This window comes from Nomascus leucogenys, chromosome 19 (assembly GCF_006542625.1).
Source record: "Nomascus leucogenys isolate Asia chromosome 19, Asia_NLE_v1, whole genome shotgun sequence".
NCBI lineage: Eukaryota > Metazoa > Chordata > Mammalia > Primates > Hylobatidae > Nomascus > Nomascus leucogenys.
In genome coordinates this window covers 56218146-56234937 of record NC_044399.1, presented here as the reverse complement: position 1 = coordinate 56234937, position 16792 = coordinate 56218146, and the positions used below count along the sequence as shown (strand labels likewise).

Below are 16792 nucleotides of genomic sequence, written 5' to 3'. Positions count from 1 at the left end.
AATACACCTAGAAATACATGTACTCACATACACAAATATACATAGATGCACACATTTTTAAAAAATTTGGCTTGTTAAGGCAAAAATAGGATCATGCCATCTATTATATTTTGCAATCGGTTTTATTTACTGAATGTCAAGGATACCCTGTCATATCAGATTATGTGAGTTTCCTTATTCTCTTGAATGCCTGCTTAGTATTTCATAGTAAATGTTAAAATAAATGTTCCCCCTTCTCTTATTGGTAGGCTTTATTATTGCCCACTGTTTATTATTACAAATTATACTTACATGAGCAATGTTGTACCCATTTCTTTGTGTACTCCTATAAATATTTCTGCATGATAGAGTTCTTGAAATATAATTATGAATTAAACATGCACATTTCTGTCTTGACAAGTACTGCCTTATTACTAACTTAAAGGGTGGTACTTAATTTACAGTCTTAGTAGCAGGATAGAAAAATACATTTGTATCTATAGCCCTGCTAATGTTAAATATTGTGAATGTTGTCAGTTTTTCTAAAGAGATAGAAGGAAAATGGTACTTTACATTTTACTGATTACTAATGAACATATTTCACAAAAGATGTGTTAGGGTTTTTCATTGGAAAATTTGTTGAATCTAAACTGAGTTTAAATTAATTATTAATATGTAGTTATATATAAATATACAGTTTGCTACATTTAACTATATGTATTTAAATACATAAATATCAATAAATATATGTATATGTAAGTCAGCACAAGTTAATTTTCATTTTCCTACATTTTTGGAAAAAATGGGGAATTTCTAGGGTTCCCTAGTTACTAGAGTAAAATGCAAGAAGTGCAACTTTAGTATAATGTAGTTGGGTGGTTTTGTGTGTACTTTGTTGACCCCTAGTCTCATGAATAAATGAGTTTGCATTTGCTTAAACAATATGCTTAATTCGTTATATGCTTTTATTATTCATTATTTACTTTTTGGCCTTTAAACTCTCTGCAGTTTTGGATTCTTTTCTCTGTGAAAGGAAAATATCTTGGGCCCCCCAAATCACTAAGCTAAAGGAAGAAGTCAAGCTGGGAACTGCTTAGAGCAAACCTGCTTCCCATTCTATTCATAGTCGCCCCTCTGCTAACTGAGATAAATAAATATCTGATTGCCTCCTGTGGAGGGGCTAATCAGAAACTCAAAAGAATGCAACCATTTGTCTCTTGTCTACCTATGACCTGGAAGCCCCCTCCCTGCTTAGAGTTGTCCCGCCTTTCCAGATAGAACCAAATGTTCATCTTACATATGTTGATTGATGTCTCGTGTCTCTCTAAAATGTATAAAACCAAACTGTGGTCTGACCAGCTTGGGCACATGCCATCAGGACCTCCTGAGGCTGTGTCACAGGTGCCTGTTCTCAACCTTGGTAAAATAAACTTTCTAAATTAACTGAGACCTGTCTCAAATTTTGGGGGCTCACAACTGCATTTTCTGAGAATCTCCTTGGTTATAGGTTCTCTTACCTCTCTCAATATAAACAGTGTCAGGGACTCATTAATGGGACTAAATCTTTCATTCCTTTACCTGTAAATACTACTGATAAATCTACAACTTGCTTTTGAGGCTTTTGTTTGGATGAGGTGAGAATGTAAAGTGCCTATTTTAGGACATACTTGACATTGTCAAGGGATATAACAAGGTCCTTTTGGACCTTCACATTTACAAATCTATTGTAGCATATCACTTCCCCCAAGAAGTGCATATGAAGTGAGTAGAACAGAATAAAGGCTTTTTGAGATTAGGATACTAGACAGTTGGCCAGAGTCATTAATTACTACCTAAATGGTTTGTTTTTTGACATCAGCCTTGCAGTGTTCACAATTCAGCTTTGAGTTTCAGCAGATTACTTCCATGTTATTATGACCCTTGGATTATTCATGAATAGTTGAATCTCTAGATGTTAAATATGTAAATACCAAGAGCCCTCTGTAAAGTTCCTGATAAGTATTCGGTGGTCAAAAGGTAGCCTATATTTAGAATTTCTGTGTTAGTAGAGGCCCCAGAGAGGTTTTTCCCTAACCTCCTAACTTTATAAGTGAGGTGTCCAGGTTAAGTAATGTGGTTGTGATCCTCTGGCTGTTGAGTGTTGGAGCTGCATTACAGACCTCTGTGATACCAGCGTCTGTCAGTCCTGGGATTTTTGCCAACAAGTCCCATGCACTCTCTGTTTAGATCCAGAGAAGGCTCTTAACAAAATCAATCTGTATACTGATTGAGTTCATGTTTATATACATTTCACTTTTAACATTTATCCTAAAACATGACTCATATGCCATAGATATTTTTCCTCCACCCCTAGTGACCTGGCAAATGTGGTTTTCCTGGCTATCCTGGCCTGGGTGTGTGTACTTTCTCCCTCAGGCCTATGTTCTTGTAACCCCCGCTCCCCCCACCCCCATTGTGTACCCTGTACCTCAGTAATATGAGTTTAAAAAGTTTTCTGATTAAGCCATGCTGTTTCAAACTTCTGTGACTCTGTAGGTTATTGCCTGGAGTATTCTCTCCCCTCCCACAACCACTTTTCCTCCAAGAGTCTAAAGCCTTCTTTAATCCCTGTTAGCAGTGTTCATCTTGTCTACTTTGATCTACCCTTAACACCTGTTGCAGACCTCCTATCCCTCTATTACAGCATGTATCATAGTGAATTGCAATAATTTATTTTCGTACTTAGCTTCCCCATTAGACTCTGAGAGTAATGCTAGTTGCTAACACTTGACTTGTTATGTGAATAAAATAACTAAGGTGATTCTATGAAAATGTTTCCTTCCTGAGCAAGGAACTATAGGTATCGTTAATGGAGTCCATTAATCTTTGTCAGGGAGTGTCCTCCCACATTGTCATGCTCTAGGAATAACATACGCAACTGAGTAAGAAGTCTAGGTGGGCTGTGTTTTGGTTCATGTGTTCTGTTTTATCTTTTGTTTGGTGATGCAATGGTTTGAAGCATAGGTGGTTAGATACCATGGGCAAGCATCATAATCACATTATGAGGTAGGAAATTAGTGAGGTTATTACGATTGTTGTTAATTCACTGAAAGGAAAGTGGTCACTTGGGAAAACTTGTTAGGTTACACTTGAAGTAGGCATAGTTTTTCAGGATTATCTACAGTTCACTTCTCTATCTCTGTTATGTCTATCTCTGTTATTTGTCAATAAAATGTCATATGCCCTTTTAAAACTGCACTTAGTTTTCAAATGTCTTTTTATTTAAAAATGATATTGGTATTATACAAGGAATGCACAAAACATGATACTAAATTGCAGTGTTTTTAATTACTTTCCAATCATGTGGCCTTTTTTATTTTAAAGGGTTTTTAAAGATTAAATATTTAATTTCTCAGTTATTTAACCCAATTTTATTCCAGCAGAAGCTGGCAACTCCCATTCCTTGCCCCTCCCCAAGTTTTGATGTGCTTTACATTACGTTAGGTATTGAGGGATAGTAATGAGAGACAGGACTAGCTGGATTTCCTAGGCTGACTAAGAATTCCTAACCCTGCCTGGCACGGTGGCTCACGCTTGTAATCCCAGCACTTTGGGAGGCCGAGGCGGGTGGATCACGAGGTCAGGAGATCGAGACTATGGTGAAACCCTGTCTCTACTAAAAATACAAAAAAAAAAATTAGCCGGGCATGGTGGCGGGCACCTGTAGTCCCAGCTACTCGGAGAGGCTGAGGCAGGAGAATGGTGTGAACCCGGGAGGTGGAGCTTGCAGTGAGCCGAGATTGCGCCACTGCACTCCAGCCTGGGCGACAGAGCAAGACTCCGTCTCAAAAAAAAAAAAAAAAAAAAAAAAAAGAATTCCTAACGCTAGCTGGGGAAGGTGACTGCATCCACCTTTAAATATGGGGTTTGTAACTCAGCTTACACCTGGGGAAGGTGACTGCATCCACCTTTAAATATGGGGTTTGTAACTCAGCTTACACCTGACCAATCAGTTAACTAAGAGGGCTCACTAAAATACCTATTAAGCTAAAAGCAGGAGGTAAAGAAATAGTCATCTATCACCTGGGAGTACAGGCGGGGAGGGACAACGATCAGGATATAAACCTAGGTATTCGAACCGGCAGTGGCAACCCCCTTTGGGTCCCCTCCTGTTGTATGGGAGCTTTGTTTTCACTCTGTTAAATCTTGCAACTGCACACTCTTCTGGTCCATGTTTGTTAGGGCTCAAGCTGAGCTTTCACTTGCCGTTCACCACTGCTGAACGTCGCCATCGCAGACCCGCCATTGACTTTCACCCCTCTGGATCTGACAGGGTGTCTGCTGCGCTTCTGATCCAGCAAGGCGCCCATTGCTGCTCCTGATCAGGCTAGAGGCTCGCCATTGTTTCTGCGTGGCTAAGTGCACACATTCATCCTAACTGAGCTGAACACTAGTTGCTGGGTTCCACGGTTCTCTTCTGTGACCCACAGCTTCTAACAGAGCTATAACACTCACCTCATGGCCCAAGGTTCCATTCCTTGGAATCCATGAGGCCAAGAACCCCAGGTAAGAGAGCAAAAGCCTTGCTGCCATCTTGGGAGCAGCCCGCCATCATCATGGGAGCTCTAAGGACAAAGACCCACCGGTAACATCTGGTGGCATGTACAGAGATTCTCCAAAGCCCTGAGTCATATTGGACCACTTTCACTTGCTATTCTGTCCTATCCTTCCTTAGAATCGGAAGAAAATACTGGGCATCTGTTGGCCATTTAAAAATGATTAGCGTGGCTGCTGGACTTAAGACTCAGGTGTGAGGCTTTCTGGGAAAAAGCTAACAGCCCCTATCTTGATTGGGAGCATTGGTCTGCCTGGAACCAGCTTCCGCTTTTACAATTTTCCTGGGGAAGCTGAGGGCCGACTAGAGGCAGAAAGCTGTCATCCTGAACTCCCGGCACTGGCCAGTCGAGATCATGGTGCAGCCAGAAGTCTGTAATCCACAGTCGCCCATGCATGCACCCCTACCTCTCCTTCTGACCCATACCTCCTGGGTCCTGACCACCACTTTCTTGAAAGTGTAGCCCCAAAATTCTCCTTACCTCTGAATCTACTTCCTCCAGTCCCTGCCTCCTAGGTACTAATGCTTCAGACTTTCACTCCCTCTCCCAAGTATTAGAGCAAGTTGTATCTCCAAAGGGATCTAGGGAAGCTCTACACTGTGTCCTTAGGCACCTAGGCTATGAACCCAGGGAGTCTTGCCCCTGGTGTCTCTCCCAATTTAGGTATACAGCCCTCGACATGGGCAGTTATGTGGGACCTGTTCCCCACCACCCTTGCCAGGGCCCCAAATTTGTAAATGGCTAGGAGGATTGCTCTCCCATTGTGTAAGATGCTCTCCTCCCCCAATTTCTACCCCGCTTACACCTGTCTACAATACAATCTCCAAGCCTCAGCTCCTTGGCCAGGGCCTTAGAACTGATAATCCAGTACTTTAACAACTGGAACTGGGTCTACGACAACATAATAGATCAGGATGAAAGCGAATTGAATAAATTAAAAGGAGGAGCATATTCCTATAGTGGCAAATGGGGGCAACGAGTGAATGTCCTTCCGCTGTGTTCCCAAAATTCATCTACCAAAGGGGAGGGAGAAAGAGAGGGGAAAAAGAGAGAAAGAGGCAGAGAGACAAAGGGAGTCAGAGAGAGAGAGAGACAGAAAGTCAAAGAGAGAGAAAGAGAAGTAGTAAGGAAAAATGTGTACCCTATTCCTTTAAAAGCCAGGGTAAATTTAAAACCTATAATTGATAATTGAAGATCTTCTCCGTGACCCCATAATACTCCATTACCACCTTGTTGTTTGTGTAAACAAGGGCGTAGCCAAAAGCGCTGAGGCCACTGACAACCCGTAGCCTTCCTATCAAAAATCCTTAACCCAATAACCTGCAGATGGCTCAAATGCATTCAATCTGTAGCAGCAACTGCTTTGCTAGCAGAAGAAAGTAGAAGAATAACTTTAGAGGAAACCTCATTATGAGCATACCTCACCAGTTCAGAAATATCCTAAGTAAAAAAGGCAAAAAGGTAGCTTACTAACTCAAAAATCTTAAAGTATGGGGCTATTCTTTAGAAAAAGATGATTTAACATTAACCACTGAAAATTCCCTTAACCCAGCAGATTTCCTAACGGGATTTAAATCTTAATTACTATACAAAGTTCCAACCAGACTTAGGAGGAACTTCCTTGAGGACGATAAATGGTTCCTCCTGGGTGATTGAGGGAAAAAAACACAATGGGTATTCAGTAATTGATAGGGAAACTCTTGTAGAAGCAGAGTTAGAAAAATTGTCTAATAATTGGTCTGCTCAAACGCACGAGCTGTTTGCACTCAGCCAAGCCTTAAAGTACTTACAGAACCAGGAAGGAACCATCTGTACCAATTCTAAGTTAATTTAGACTAAACAAAGTCTTATTAATAGCAAAGGATAATTGAAATTCCAGACTTACAAGGTTTTCAACAAAAGTAAAGTTGCTAAAAGTTAACAGTGTAACACATATTATCCTAACTTCTAATCTTGTGGCCTTAGACAGTCTAGTCCACAGACATGAAGGAAGTTTGCTTTGGAGAAAAATGGTTATCACCATAAAAAAAAAAACTCTATCTCAATGCTGACTCAAAAGGTTATCTACACCCTCTCTGAAATGAAATTTGCATAGGAACTGTTGTTTATGGGAATGCACTTTAATGGGGCAACTGGTTTGTTATGAAATACTCAGGAACCCACCCCAGCTCTAGAACTCGCCCCTGAGCACAAAGGCAATGTTGGGCAAGCTGGTAAAGGACCATTGGAATCCAGCAGCCCGGACCCCTTTCTTTGTGGTCAAGAAAGGTGGGAAAACAGGTGCAGGACTGCTACATCTGTGAGCGTAACTAATCCAATAAGCAGAGGTCCATGGGTGGTTATGCATTAGGACCATAGAGGACGCTGTAACACTAATGCTTATCGGAAAATGGCTAGGGGTGCTGGCATCCCTGTGTTCTTTTTCCAGATGGGAAACGTTCCCCCCAATGCAACAACGTCCCTAAGATGTATTCTGGAGAATTGGGACCAATTTGACCCTCAAATGCTAAGAGAGAAATGACTTATATTCTTCTGCGTTGCCTGGCCACAATATCCTCTTGAAGGGGGAGAAACCTGGCCTCCTCAGGGAAGTATAAATTATAACACCATCTTACAGCTAGACCTCTTTTGTAGAAAAGAGGGCAAATGGAGTGAAGTGCCATATGTGCAAACTTTCTTTTCATTAAGAGACAACTCGCAGTTACGTAAAAAGTGTAATTTATGCCCTACAGGAAGCCCCCAGAGTCTACCTCTCTACTCCGGTGTCCCCCTGGCTCCTTCCTCAACTAATAAGGACCTCCCTTCAACCCAAACGGTCCAAAAGGAGATAGACAAAGGGGTAAACAATGAACCAAAGAGTGCCAGTATTCCCTGATTATGCCCCCTCCAAGCAGTGGGAGGAGGAGAATTCGGCCCAGCCAGCATGCATGTACCTTTTTCCCTCTCAGACTTGAAGCAAATTAAAATAGACCTAGGTAAATTCTCAGATAACCCTGATGGCTATATTGACATTTTACAAGGGTTAGGACAATCCTTTGATCTGACATGGAGAGATACAATGTTACTGCTAGATCAGACACTAACCCCAAATGAGAGAAGTGCTGCCATAACTGCAGCCCGGGAGTTTGGCAATCTTTGGTATCTCAGTCAGGTCAATGATAGGATGACAACAGAGGAAAGAGAACATTTCCCCACAGGCCAGCAGGCAGTTTCCAGTGTAGACCCTCACTGGGACACAGAATCAGAACATGGAGATTGGTGCCACAGACATTTGCTAACTTGCGTTAGCAAGGAAAACTAGGAAGAACCCTACAAATTATTCAATGATGTCCACTATAACACAGGGAAAGGAAGAAAATCCTGCTCCCTTTCTGGAGAGACTAAGGGAGGCATTGAAGTAGCATACCTCTCTGTCACCTGACTCTGTTGAAGGCCAACTAATCTTAAAGGATAAGTTTATCACTCAGTTAGCTGCAGACATTAGAAAAAAACTTCAAAAGTCTGCCTTAGGCCCGGAGCAAAACTTAGAAACCCTATTGAACTTTGCAACCTCAGTTTTTTTATAATAGTGATGAGGAAGAGCAGGCAGAACGGGACAAACGGGATTAAAAAAGGCCACCGGTTTAGTCATGGCCCTCAGGCAAGTGGACTTTGGAGGCTCTGGAAAAGGGAAAGCCTGGGCAAATGGAATGCCTAACAGGGCTTGCTTCCAGCGCGGTCTACAAGGACACTTTAAAAAAGATTGTCCGAATAGAAATAAGCTGCCTCCTTGTCCATGCCCCTTATGTCAAGGGAATCACTGGAAGGCCCACTACCCCAGGGGACGAAGGTCCTCTGAGTCAGAAGCCACTAACCAGATGATCCAGCAGCAGGACTGAGGGTGCCTGGGGCAAGCGCCAGCCCATGCCATCACCCTCACAGAGCCCCAGGTATGCTTGACCGTTGAGGGCCAGGAGGTTAACTGTCTCCTGGACACTGGCGCGGCCTTCTCATTCTTACTCTCTTGTCCCGGACAGCTGTCCTCCAGACCTGTCACTATCTGAGGGGTCCTAGGACAGACAGTCACTAGATACTTCTCCCAGCCACTGAGTTGGGACTGGGTAACCTTACCCTTTTCACATGCCTTTCTAATTATGCCTGAAAGCCCCACTCCCTTGTGAGGGAGAAACATCCTAGCAAAAGCAGGGGCCATTATACACCTGAACATAGTAGAAGGAACACCCCTTTGTTCCCCTACTTGAGGAAGGAATTAATCCTGAAGTCTGGGCAACAGAAGGACAATATGGACGAGTGAAGAATGCCCATCCCGTTCAAATTAAACTAAAGGATTCTGCCTCCTTTGCCTACCAAAGGCAGTACGCCCTTAGACCTGAGGCCCAACAAAGACTCCAGAAGATTGATTATTAAGGACCTAAAAGCCCAAGGCCATGCAGTAGCCCCTGCAGTACTCCAATTTTAGGAGTACAGAAGCCCAGCGGACAGTGGAGTTTAGTGCAAGATCTCAGGATTATCAATGAGGCCGTTGTCCCTCTATACCCAGCTGTACCTAACCCTTATACTCTACTTTCCCAAATACTAGAGGAAGCGGAGTGGTTTATAGTCCTGGACCTTAAGGATGCCTTTTTCTGTATCCCTGTACATCTTGACTCTCAATTCTTGTTTGCCTTTGATGATCCTTCGAACCAACGTCTCAACTCACCTGGACTGTTTTACCCCAAGGGTTCAGGGCTAGCCCCCATCTATTTGGCCAGGCATTAGCCCAAGACTTGAGCCAGTTCTCATACTTGGACACTCTTGTCCTTTGGTATGTGGATGATTTACTTTTAGCCGCCCATTCAGAAACCTTGTGCCATTAAGCCACCCAAACACTCTTAAAGTTCCTCGCCACCTGTGGCTGCAAGGTTTCCAAACCAAAGGCTCACCTCTACTCACAACAGGTTAAATACTTAGGGCTAAAATGATCCAAAGGCACCTGGGCCCTCAGCGAGGAACACATCCAGCTTATACTGGCTTATGCTCATCCCAAAACCCTACTAACTGTTGGATGTGCCTCACCCTGCACTTCAGGCCATGCATTTCAATCCCTGTATCTTTAACCTCCTTGTTAAGTTTGTCTCTTCCAGAATTGATGGTGTAAAACTACAAATCATTCTTTAAATGGAGCCCCAGATGCAGTCCATGACTAAGATCTACCGTGGACCCCTGGACCGGCCTGCTAGCCCATGCTGTGATGTTGATGACATCAAAGGCTCCCCTACCAAGGAAATCTCAACTGCACAACCCCTACTATGCCCCAGTTCAGCAGGAAGCAGTTAGAGCGGTCGTCAGCCAACCTCCGCAACAGCACTTGGGTTTTCCTGTTGAGAGGGGGCACTGAGAGACAGGACTAGCTGGATTTCCTTGGCTGACTAAGAATTCCTAAGCCTAGCTGGGGAAGGTGACCTCACCCACCTTTAAACACGGGGCTTGTAACTCAGCTCATACCTGACCAGTCAGGTAGTAAAGAGAGCTCACTGAAATACCCATTCGGCTAAAAGCAGGAGGTAAAGAAATAGTCAATCATCTATCACCTGAGAGCACCTGGGGAGGGACAATGATCAGGATATAAACCCAGGCATTCGAACCGGCAGTGGCAACCCCCTTTGGGTCCCCTCCCATTGTGTGGGAGCTTTGTTTTCACTCTGTTATATCTTGCAACCACACACTCTTCTGGTCCATGTTTGTTACTGCTCGAGCTGAGCTTTTGCTCACCATCCACCACTGCTGAATGCCACCTTCGCAGACCCACCATTGACTTTCACCCCTCTGGATCTGGCACGGTGTCCGCTGTGCTTCTGATCCAGGGAGGTGCCCATTGCCGCTCCCGATCAGGTAGAGGCTCGCCATTGTTTCTGTGTGGCTAAGTGTGCGAGTTGGTCCTAATCAAGCTGAACACTTGTCTCTGGGTTCCACAGTTCTCTTCCAGGACCCATGGTTTCTAATGGTGTTGTAACACCGCATGGCCCAAAGTTCCATTCCTTGGAATCCGTGAGGCCAAGAACCCCCCAGGTCAGAGAGCAAAAGGCTTGCTGCCATCTTGGGAGTGGCCCACCACCATCTTGGGAGCTCTAAGAACAAAGACCTGCCATTAACAGTAAGATAAGAAAGACATAAGGCTTTCTCACTAACTTTGTATAAATTCTAAAATTCAGAATAAGTTTTATATGAGGTATTAAAAATTTGGCTTATAATTATAACATCTTTATTTTATAGCCTATTTAAAAATAGGTGTATATTTAACTACAGATGTAATACATTCTTGAAAAGGAAGCATAGTGTAACATTTTAGACTGAGTGTGGACTCTGACACCAAGTTACCTGGCTTAAAGTTCCAGTTTTGTTATTTACTAGCTGTGTAGCCTTAAGTAAGTTCCTTAACCCCTTGCTGCCTCAGTATGGTTATATGTAAAATTAAGGTAATGAAAATGCCTACATTATGAGATTGCTGTGACTGGTGAACAGGTCGGCATGTAAAATATATGAAGCAGTGCCTGGCATATTTTAAAAGCTAGATACATTTTAGGTGTTACTATAATTGAAATAATCCAGAAAATTAGAATTCCCCATATTATAAGAGAATAGGAAATATTGTCAGATTTTTGTATCACATAACATAATTTTTTAAAAATTTATTTAAAAATCTACAAACAGTAAATTTCACTTTTTAAAAAATATACTCTCTATGGATTTTCACAAATGTGTATAGTCTTGTGACTGTCAGATGTGTGAACTGGAACAAATCCATCTTAAATAGGAGCTGGGTAAAATGAGGCTGAAACCTACTGGGCTTTTTCAGACAGTTAATGCAGACAAAATGCAGTTAATGCAGACAAAACTGCATTTTCAGACAGTTAAGGCATTCTAAGTCACAGGATGAGATAGGAGGTCACCACAAAATACAGGTCATAAAGACCTTGCTGATAAAACAGGTTGCAGTTAAGGAGCTGGCCAAAACCCACCAAAACCAAGATGGCAACAAGAGTGACCTTTGGTGGTCCTCACTGCTACACTCCCACCAGCACCATGATAGTTTACAAATGCCAGGGCAATGTCAAGAAGTTACCCTATAAGGTCTAAAAAGGGAATGCATGAATAATCCATCCTTTGTTTAGCGTATCATCAAGAAATAACCATAAAAATGGGCAACCAGCAGCCCTCAGGGCTACTCTGTCTGTGGAGTAGCCATTCTTTTATTCCTTTACTTTCTTAATAAGCTTGGTTTCAGTTTGCACCGTGGACTCACCCTGAATTCTTTCTTGGGCGAGATCCAAGAGCTCTCTTGGGGTCTGGATCAGGACAGCTTTCCTGTAACGTGACCTAACTAGGAAATAGAACAGTTTCCTCAACCCCCTAAACTTCTTCTTCTTCTTTTTTTTTTGAGAGGGAGTCTCACTCTGTCACCAGGCTGGAGTGCAGTGGCGTGATCTTGGCTCACTACAACCTCCGACTCCAGGTTCGAGCGATTCTCCTACCTCACCCTCCCTAGTAGCTGGAATTACAGGCACGCGCCACCACGCCCAGCTAATTTTTGTATTTTTAGTAGACGGGGTTTCATCATGTTGGCCAGGATGGTCTTGATCTCCTGACCTTGTGATCTGCTCCCCTTGGCCTCCCAAAGTGCTGGGATTACAGGCATGAGCCACCACGCCCGACCAACCCCCTAAACTTACATTGTGTTGTTTCTTTGCAGTCAAACCATCTCCCTACTTCTAATCTTTGCCAACCACTGATCTGTTTCCCTAGCCTTTGGGTTTGCCTTGTCTGGAATGTCATATAAATGAAATAATCCAGTAAAAGATTTTAAAATCATATCTTTTGAGTCTGGCCTCTTTCATTCAGCATAATGCATTTGAGATTAACTCAACATGTTGCATGGATCAATAGTTTGTCGTTATTCTGAGTAGTATGCCATTGTGTGGATGTACTACGATTTTGTTTATCCATTCTCCCCGACTGACATTTGGGTGGTTTCCAGTTTTTGGTAATTATGAATAATGCTGCTGTAAATAATTATGTACAGGTTTTTGTGTGAACATGCATTTTCATTTGTCTTGGATATTCAGTAGAATTTCTGGGTTTTATTGTAAGTGTATATTTAGCATTTTAAGAAACTACCAAACTTTTCCAAAGTGGCCATCCCATTTTGCATTCCCACCAGCAATGTTTGCAAGTTCTGGTTGCTGCATATCCTTGTCAGCTCCTGGTATTGTCAGTGGTTTTATTGTTTTTAAAAATTTTTTTTTAGGTATTCCAAATAAGTATATAGCTAGCATAATTTGGAACCAAGTTTGTCCATCAAACTCTTGAGACTTGGAAGAAGATACAGAATAGGGCTAGATTAAATGCAGAGCCACATAGGAGCTCATAAGGAAGAGATGGAGAGACCATTAAATTTGTGAGAGCTTTGCAATTTCTGTCACATTCACTGTTGTAATCTCCAGATGATTAACATAGTGTCTGGCACACGGTAATTGGGATATCTTTGTATGTTTATTGAATCATTGAAAATCAACCAATGATTGAAAGGGAAGGAATAGAAGTAGGATGGAAGTAATTTTAGATTAGATTTGGTCTGAGTAATCCCAGTATATTCATGTGACACACACCTTTCTACCTGTTTTAAGTCTGAGTTTAGAGACATATTTCAGGGCTAATTTCTGGCCCCTTCGCAGGAGAAAGAGAGCATGATATAGCAGAAGAAGCAGTAAGCAGAAAAGATTTGATGCTACTAATTTGTTGTGTGGATTTAGGAAAGTCTTCTTAACTCTTCTGAGCCTCAGCTTCATCACTGCATAATGAAAATATTTTATTATATGATAGCTAAGTTACTTTATTTTTTTTCTATTAATCACATCAAATCAGAAATTGGTGAGGAAGAAGCATGCCAGAGCCCTGATAGGGGAAGCATTATATATGGATACAACGTGAAGTGTAGCTCTGCAGGGAGTTGAGGGGTGAGTGTTAAACATAGAGCTAGCTAATCACTAGCTGGCAGAAAAAAAAAAACACTAGATAGAAAAAGGTAGTTACAGGGTTTCAAATAGAGCAGCAGCATTGCAGGACGCAGGGGCGGGGTGGGTGTATAAATGGAAGTAGGCATTGAGAATACCAAATTTAGATGTTTGTAGGTTATTTTTATTTTTATTTTTTTCTGGGGAGAAGCTAGGTATAGTGTCATCAACACAAAGAGGAGGACCTGAGCCTCAGAGAAAGCAAAGTTGAGGATAGGTGGTAACACAGACCACTCCAGGCCCCATGTGTGAGCTCTGGGAATTGTTCAGCCTGCTGCTTTCCAGTGGCCTTTTTCTCTACCATTATTACTCTGTTAGCCCACTTCTTAAAGTTTAGATCTAGAGTTTAGCAAAAAGCCAGCTCATAGTTGATATTTATTCAGTTTGTACTTTGAAGGATTTTGTACACATACTGTCAAGTATCAGTAGAAATTTAAAAATAGTAGTCGGCTGGGCACAGTGGCTCACGCCTGTAATCCCAGCATTTTGGGAGGCTGAGGCGAGCGGATCATGAGGTCAAGAGATCCAGACCACCCTGGCCAACATGGTGAAACCCTGTTTCTACTAAAAATACAAAAATCAGATGAGCGTGGTGGCGCGTGTCTATAATCCCGGCTACTCTGGAGGCTGAGGCAGGAGAATTGCTTGAACCTGGGAGGCAGAGCTTGCAGTGAGCCCAGATCGCACCACTGTACTTCAGCCTGGCGACAGAGTGAGACGCCATCTCAAAACAAACAAACAAAAACTTAGTAGTCAATCTTGATTGTGTGTTTTAAGGGATTTGACCTGTTTTGTTGTTTGACATTTTTCAAAAGCACCATGACATTTGAAAATGTATTCTGTTTCCTGTTGTGAGTCTTTTAAAATATTCAGAGGTCTTGATCTCTCGGATACCCTTTTGCTATATAGATTTTAAGGCTATTTTTTTTCATCGTTTTAATGTTTCTAACAATTTTATTCTGAGGCAAAACACAGTTTTTCTCTAACATAGTTTAGGTTGTAAAATCAAATGTTTATTCATTTTAGACTGTGTTTCCAACAAGCATTTATTTTAAAACATCAGTATGATGTTCTGGTTATGAGGACCCCCTACAGTAATCCTTTGGAAATAGCCAGTGAAGAGTCTAAGTTCTACTTAACCCTTCAACTCATAAAGAGTCAATTAAAGACCAAGTACCCAAGATGTTATTTTCAGATTCTAATATAAATAATTAATATTTCTGGATTTTAAAAAATTTCAGTGTACTTTGCTAACTTGCCATTGTTTTTAGGTGTATAGTAGTCCCCTCCTTACCCACAGTTTTGCTTTCCGCGGTTTGAGTTACCCAAAGTCAACTGTGGTCTGAATGTTATATGGAAAATTCCAGAAATAAACAACCGATGGGTTTTAAATTTGTGTGCCATTCTGAGTAGCGGGATGAAATCTGATGCCATGCCTCTCTCGTCGCAACCAGGACATGAATTATCCCTTTTTCCAGTGCATTGATGCAATATATGCTATGCTATGCTACCTGCCTGTTAGTCCCTTAATAGCCGTTTTGGTGATCAGATTGACTGTCGAGGTATAGCAGTGCTTGTGTTCAAGGAACCTTTATTTTACTTAATAATACTTTATTAATAATAGTTATTATTAATCTCTCACCACGCCTAATTTGTACGTTAAACTTCGCCATGATATGTATGTAATGTATATGTAGGGTTTAGTACTATCTGTGATTCAGGCATCTACTGGGGGTCTTGGAATGGATCCAAAGTGGGGACCCTTGTACTCAACTTAGGAAACTCATCTGTAGTTTTTAGTCAATTGCTTCTACTTCTGGGTAGGAAAAACTCTGCAATATTTTATGAGTTTGTGTTAGATAACACCTTAGAAAAGAAAATACATGGTTTTATGTTAAAAAAAAAAAGCTTCTTAAACTAGATAACTCTTTTTGGTGGTCAGATATTTGCTGTGTTGAGAGTATCCGTTTCTTTTTTTTTGAAACAGTCTCACTCTGTCATCCCAGCTAGAGTGCAGTGGTGCGATCTTGGCTCACTGTAACATCTACCTCAGCCTCCCACGTAGCTGGGATTACAGGCACAGTACCACAGCTGGCTAATTTTGTATTTTTAGTAGAGATGGGGTTTCACCATGTTGGCCAGGCTGGTCTCGAACTCCTGGCCTCAAGTGATCTGCCCCTCTCAGCCTCCTAAAGTGCTGGGTGAGTTGCCGCACCCGACTAGAGAGTATCAATTTCTAATGTACTGGCAACTTGTTAGACCAGTAGAGCATGTAGGAGGGTCACCTTTTTGAAATTCAGGCTCTTATATTGTTTATTACAGCCTTTCTGTAGCCCTAAAATTAGTGATCATTTTATGCTCCATCATCCTGAAATTGAATTTGAGCGGTTAAATGTATAGTAACAAAATATATCCTTTTTTATATCTTTCAGAATCATGATGTCGTGGAAAGGGATTTACTTTATACTGACTCTGTTTTGGGGAAGCTTTTTTGGAAGCATTTTCATGCTGGGTCCCTTTTTACCTTTGATGTTTGTAAACCCATCTTGGTATCGCTGGATCAACAACCGCCTTGTGGCAACATGGCTCACCCTACCTGTGGTAAGTTACACACCAGAGTAGACTGTCTGCTTGTACTAGAGTGCCCCCCACCCCTGATAGATACCTAAATCCATGGATGTTCAAGTCCCTACAGTATTTGCACATATCCTATGCACATCCTTCTGTATGCTTTAAATAATCTCTAGATTGCTTATAATACTGAATACAACGTAAATGCTATGTAAATAGTTGTTATTGTTAGGGAATCGTATTGCTTAGGGAATAATGGCAAGAAAAAAAAGTCTGTGCATCCTCAGTACAGGCTCAACCATCCTTTTTTCCCATGAAATATATATTTGATCCATGATTGGTTGAATTCACAAATGCAAAACGCAGGAATGTGGAGGGTTGAATGTATTTTGCTGTGTTCCATTGGGCTTCTTAGATATATAGGTTGGTTGGTTTTTGTATTGTTTTAACTGGGATATTTTAGACCATTATTTTTTTCACATTTTTTTTCTGCCTTATTCTCTCTCTCCTCATTTTGGGACTACAATTATATGTATGTTAGATTGATTATCTTTTCACGTATGTCACAAAGGCTCTCTTCCTTTTTTCTTCCCCTGT

At 41.7% G+C, this 16792-nt stretch overlaps 1 protein-coding gene across 2 annotated transcripts in view; it reads left to right on the top strand.

Moving 5' to 3' along the window:
- LCLAT1 (lysocardiolipin acyltransferase 1) overlaps positions 1-16792 on the top strand; it is a 189179-nt gene that overhangs the window by 52904 nt on the left and 119483 nt on the right. For both annotated transcript variants that reach the window (XM_030799938.1, XM_030799939.1), the window contains one exon: positions 16057-16225. In XM_030799938.1, coding sequence (XP_030655798.1) covers positions 16057-16225 — 169 coding nt within the window. Of the gene's footprint in view, positions 1-16056; positions 16226-16792 lie in introns of those variants that run through there.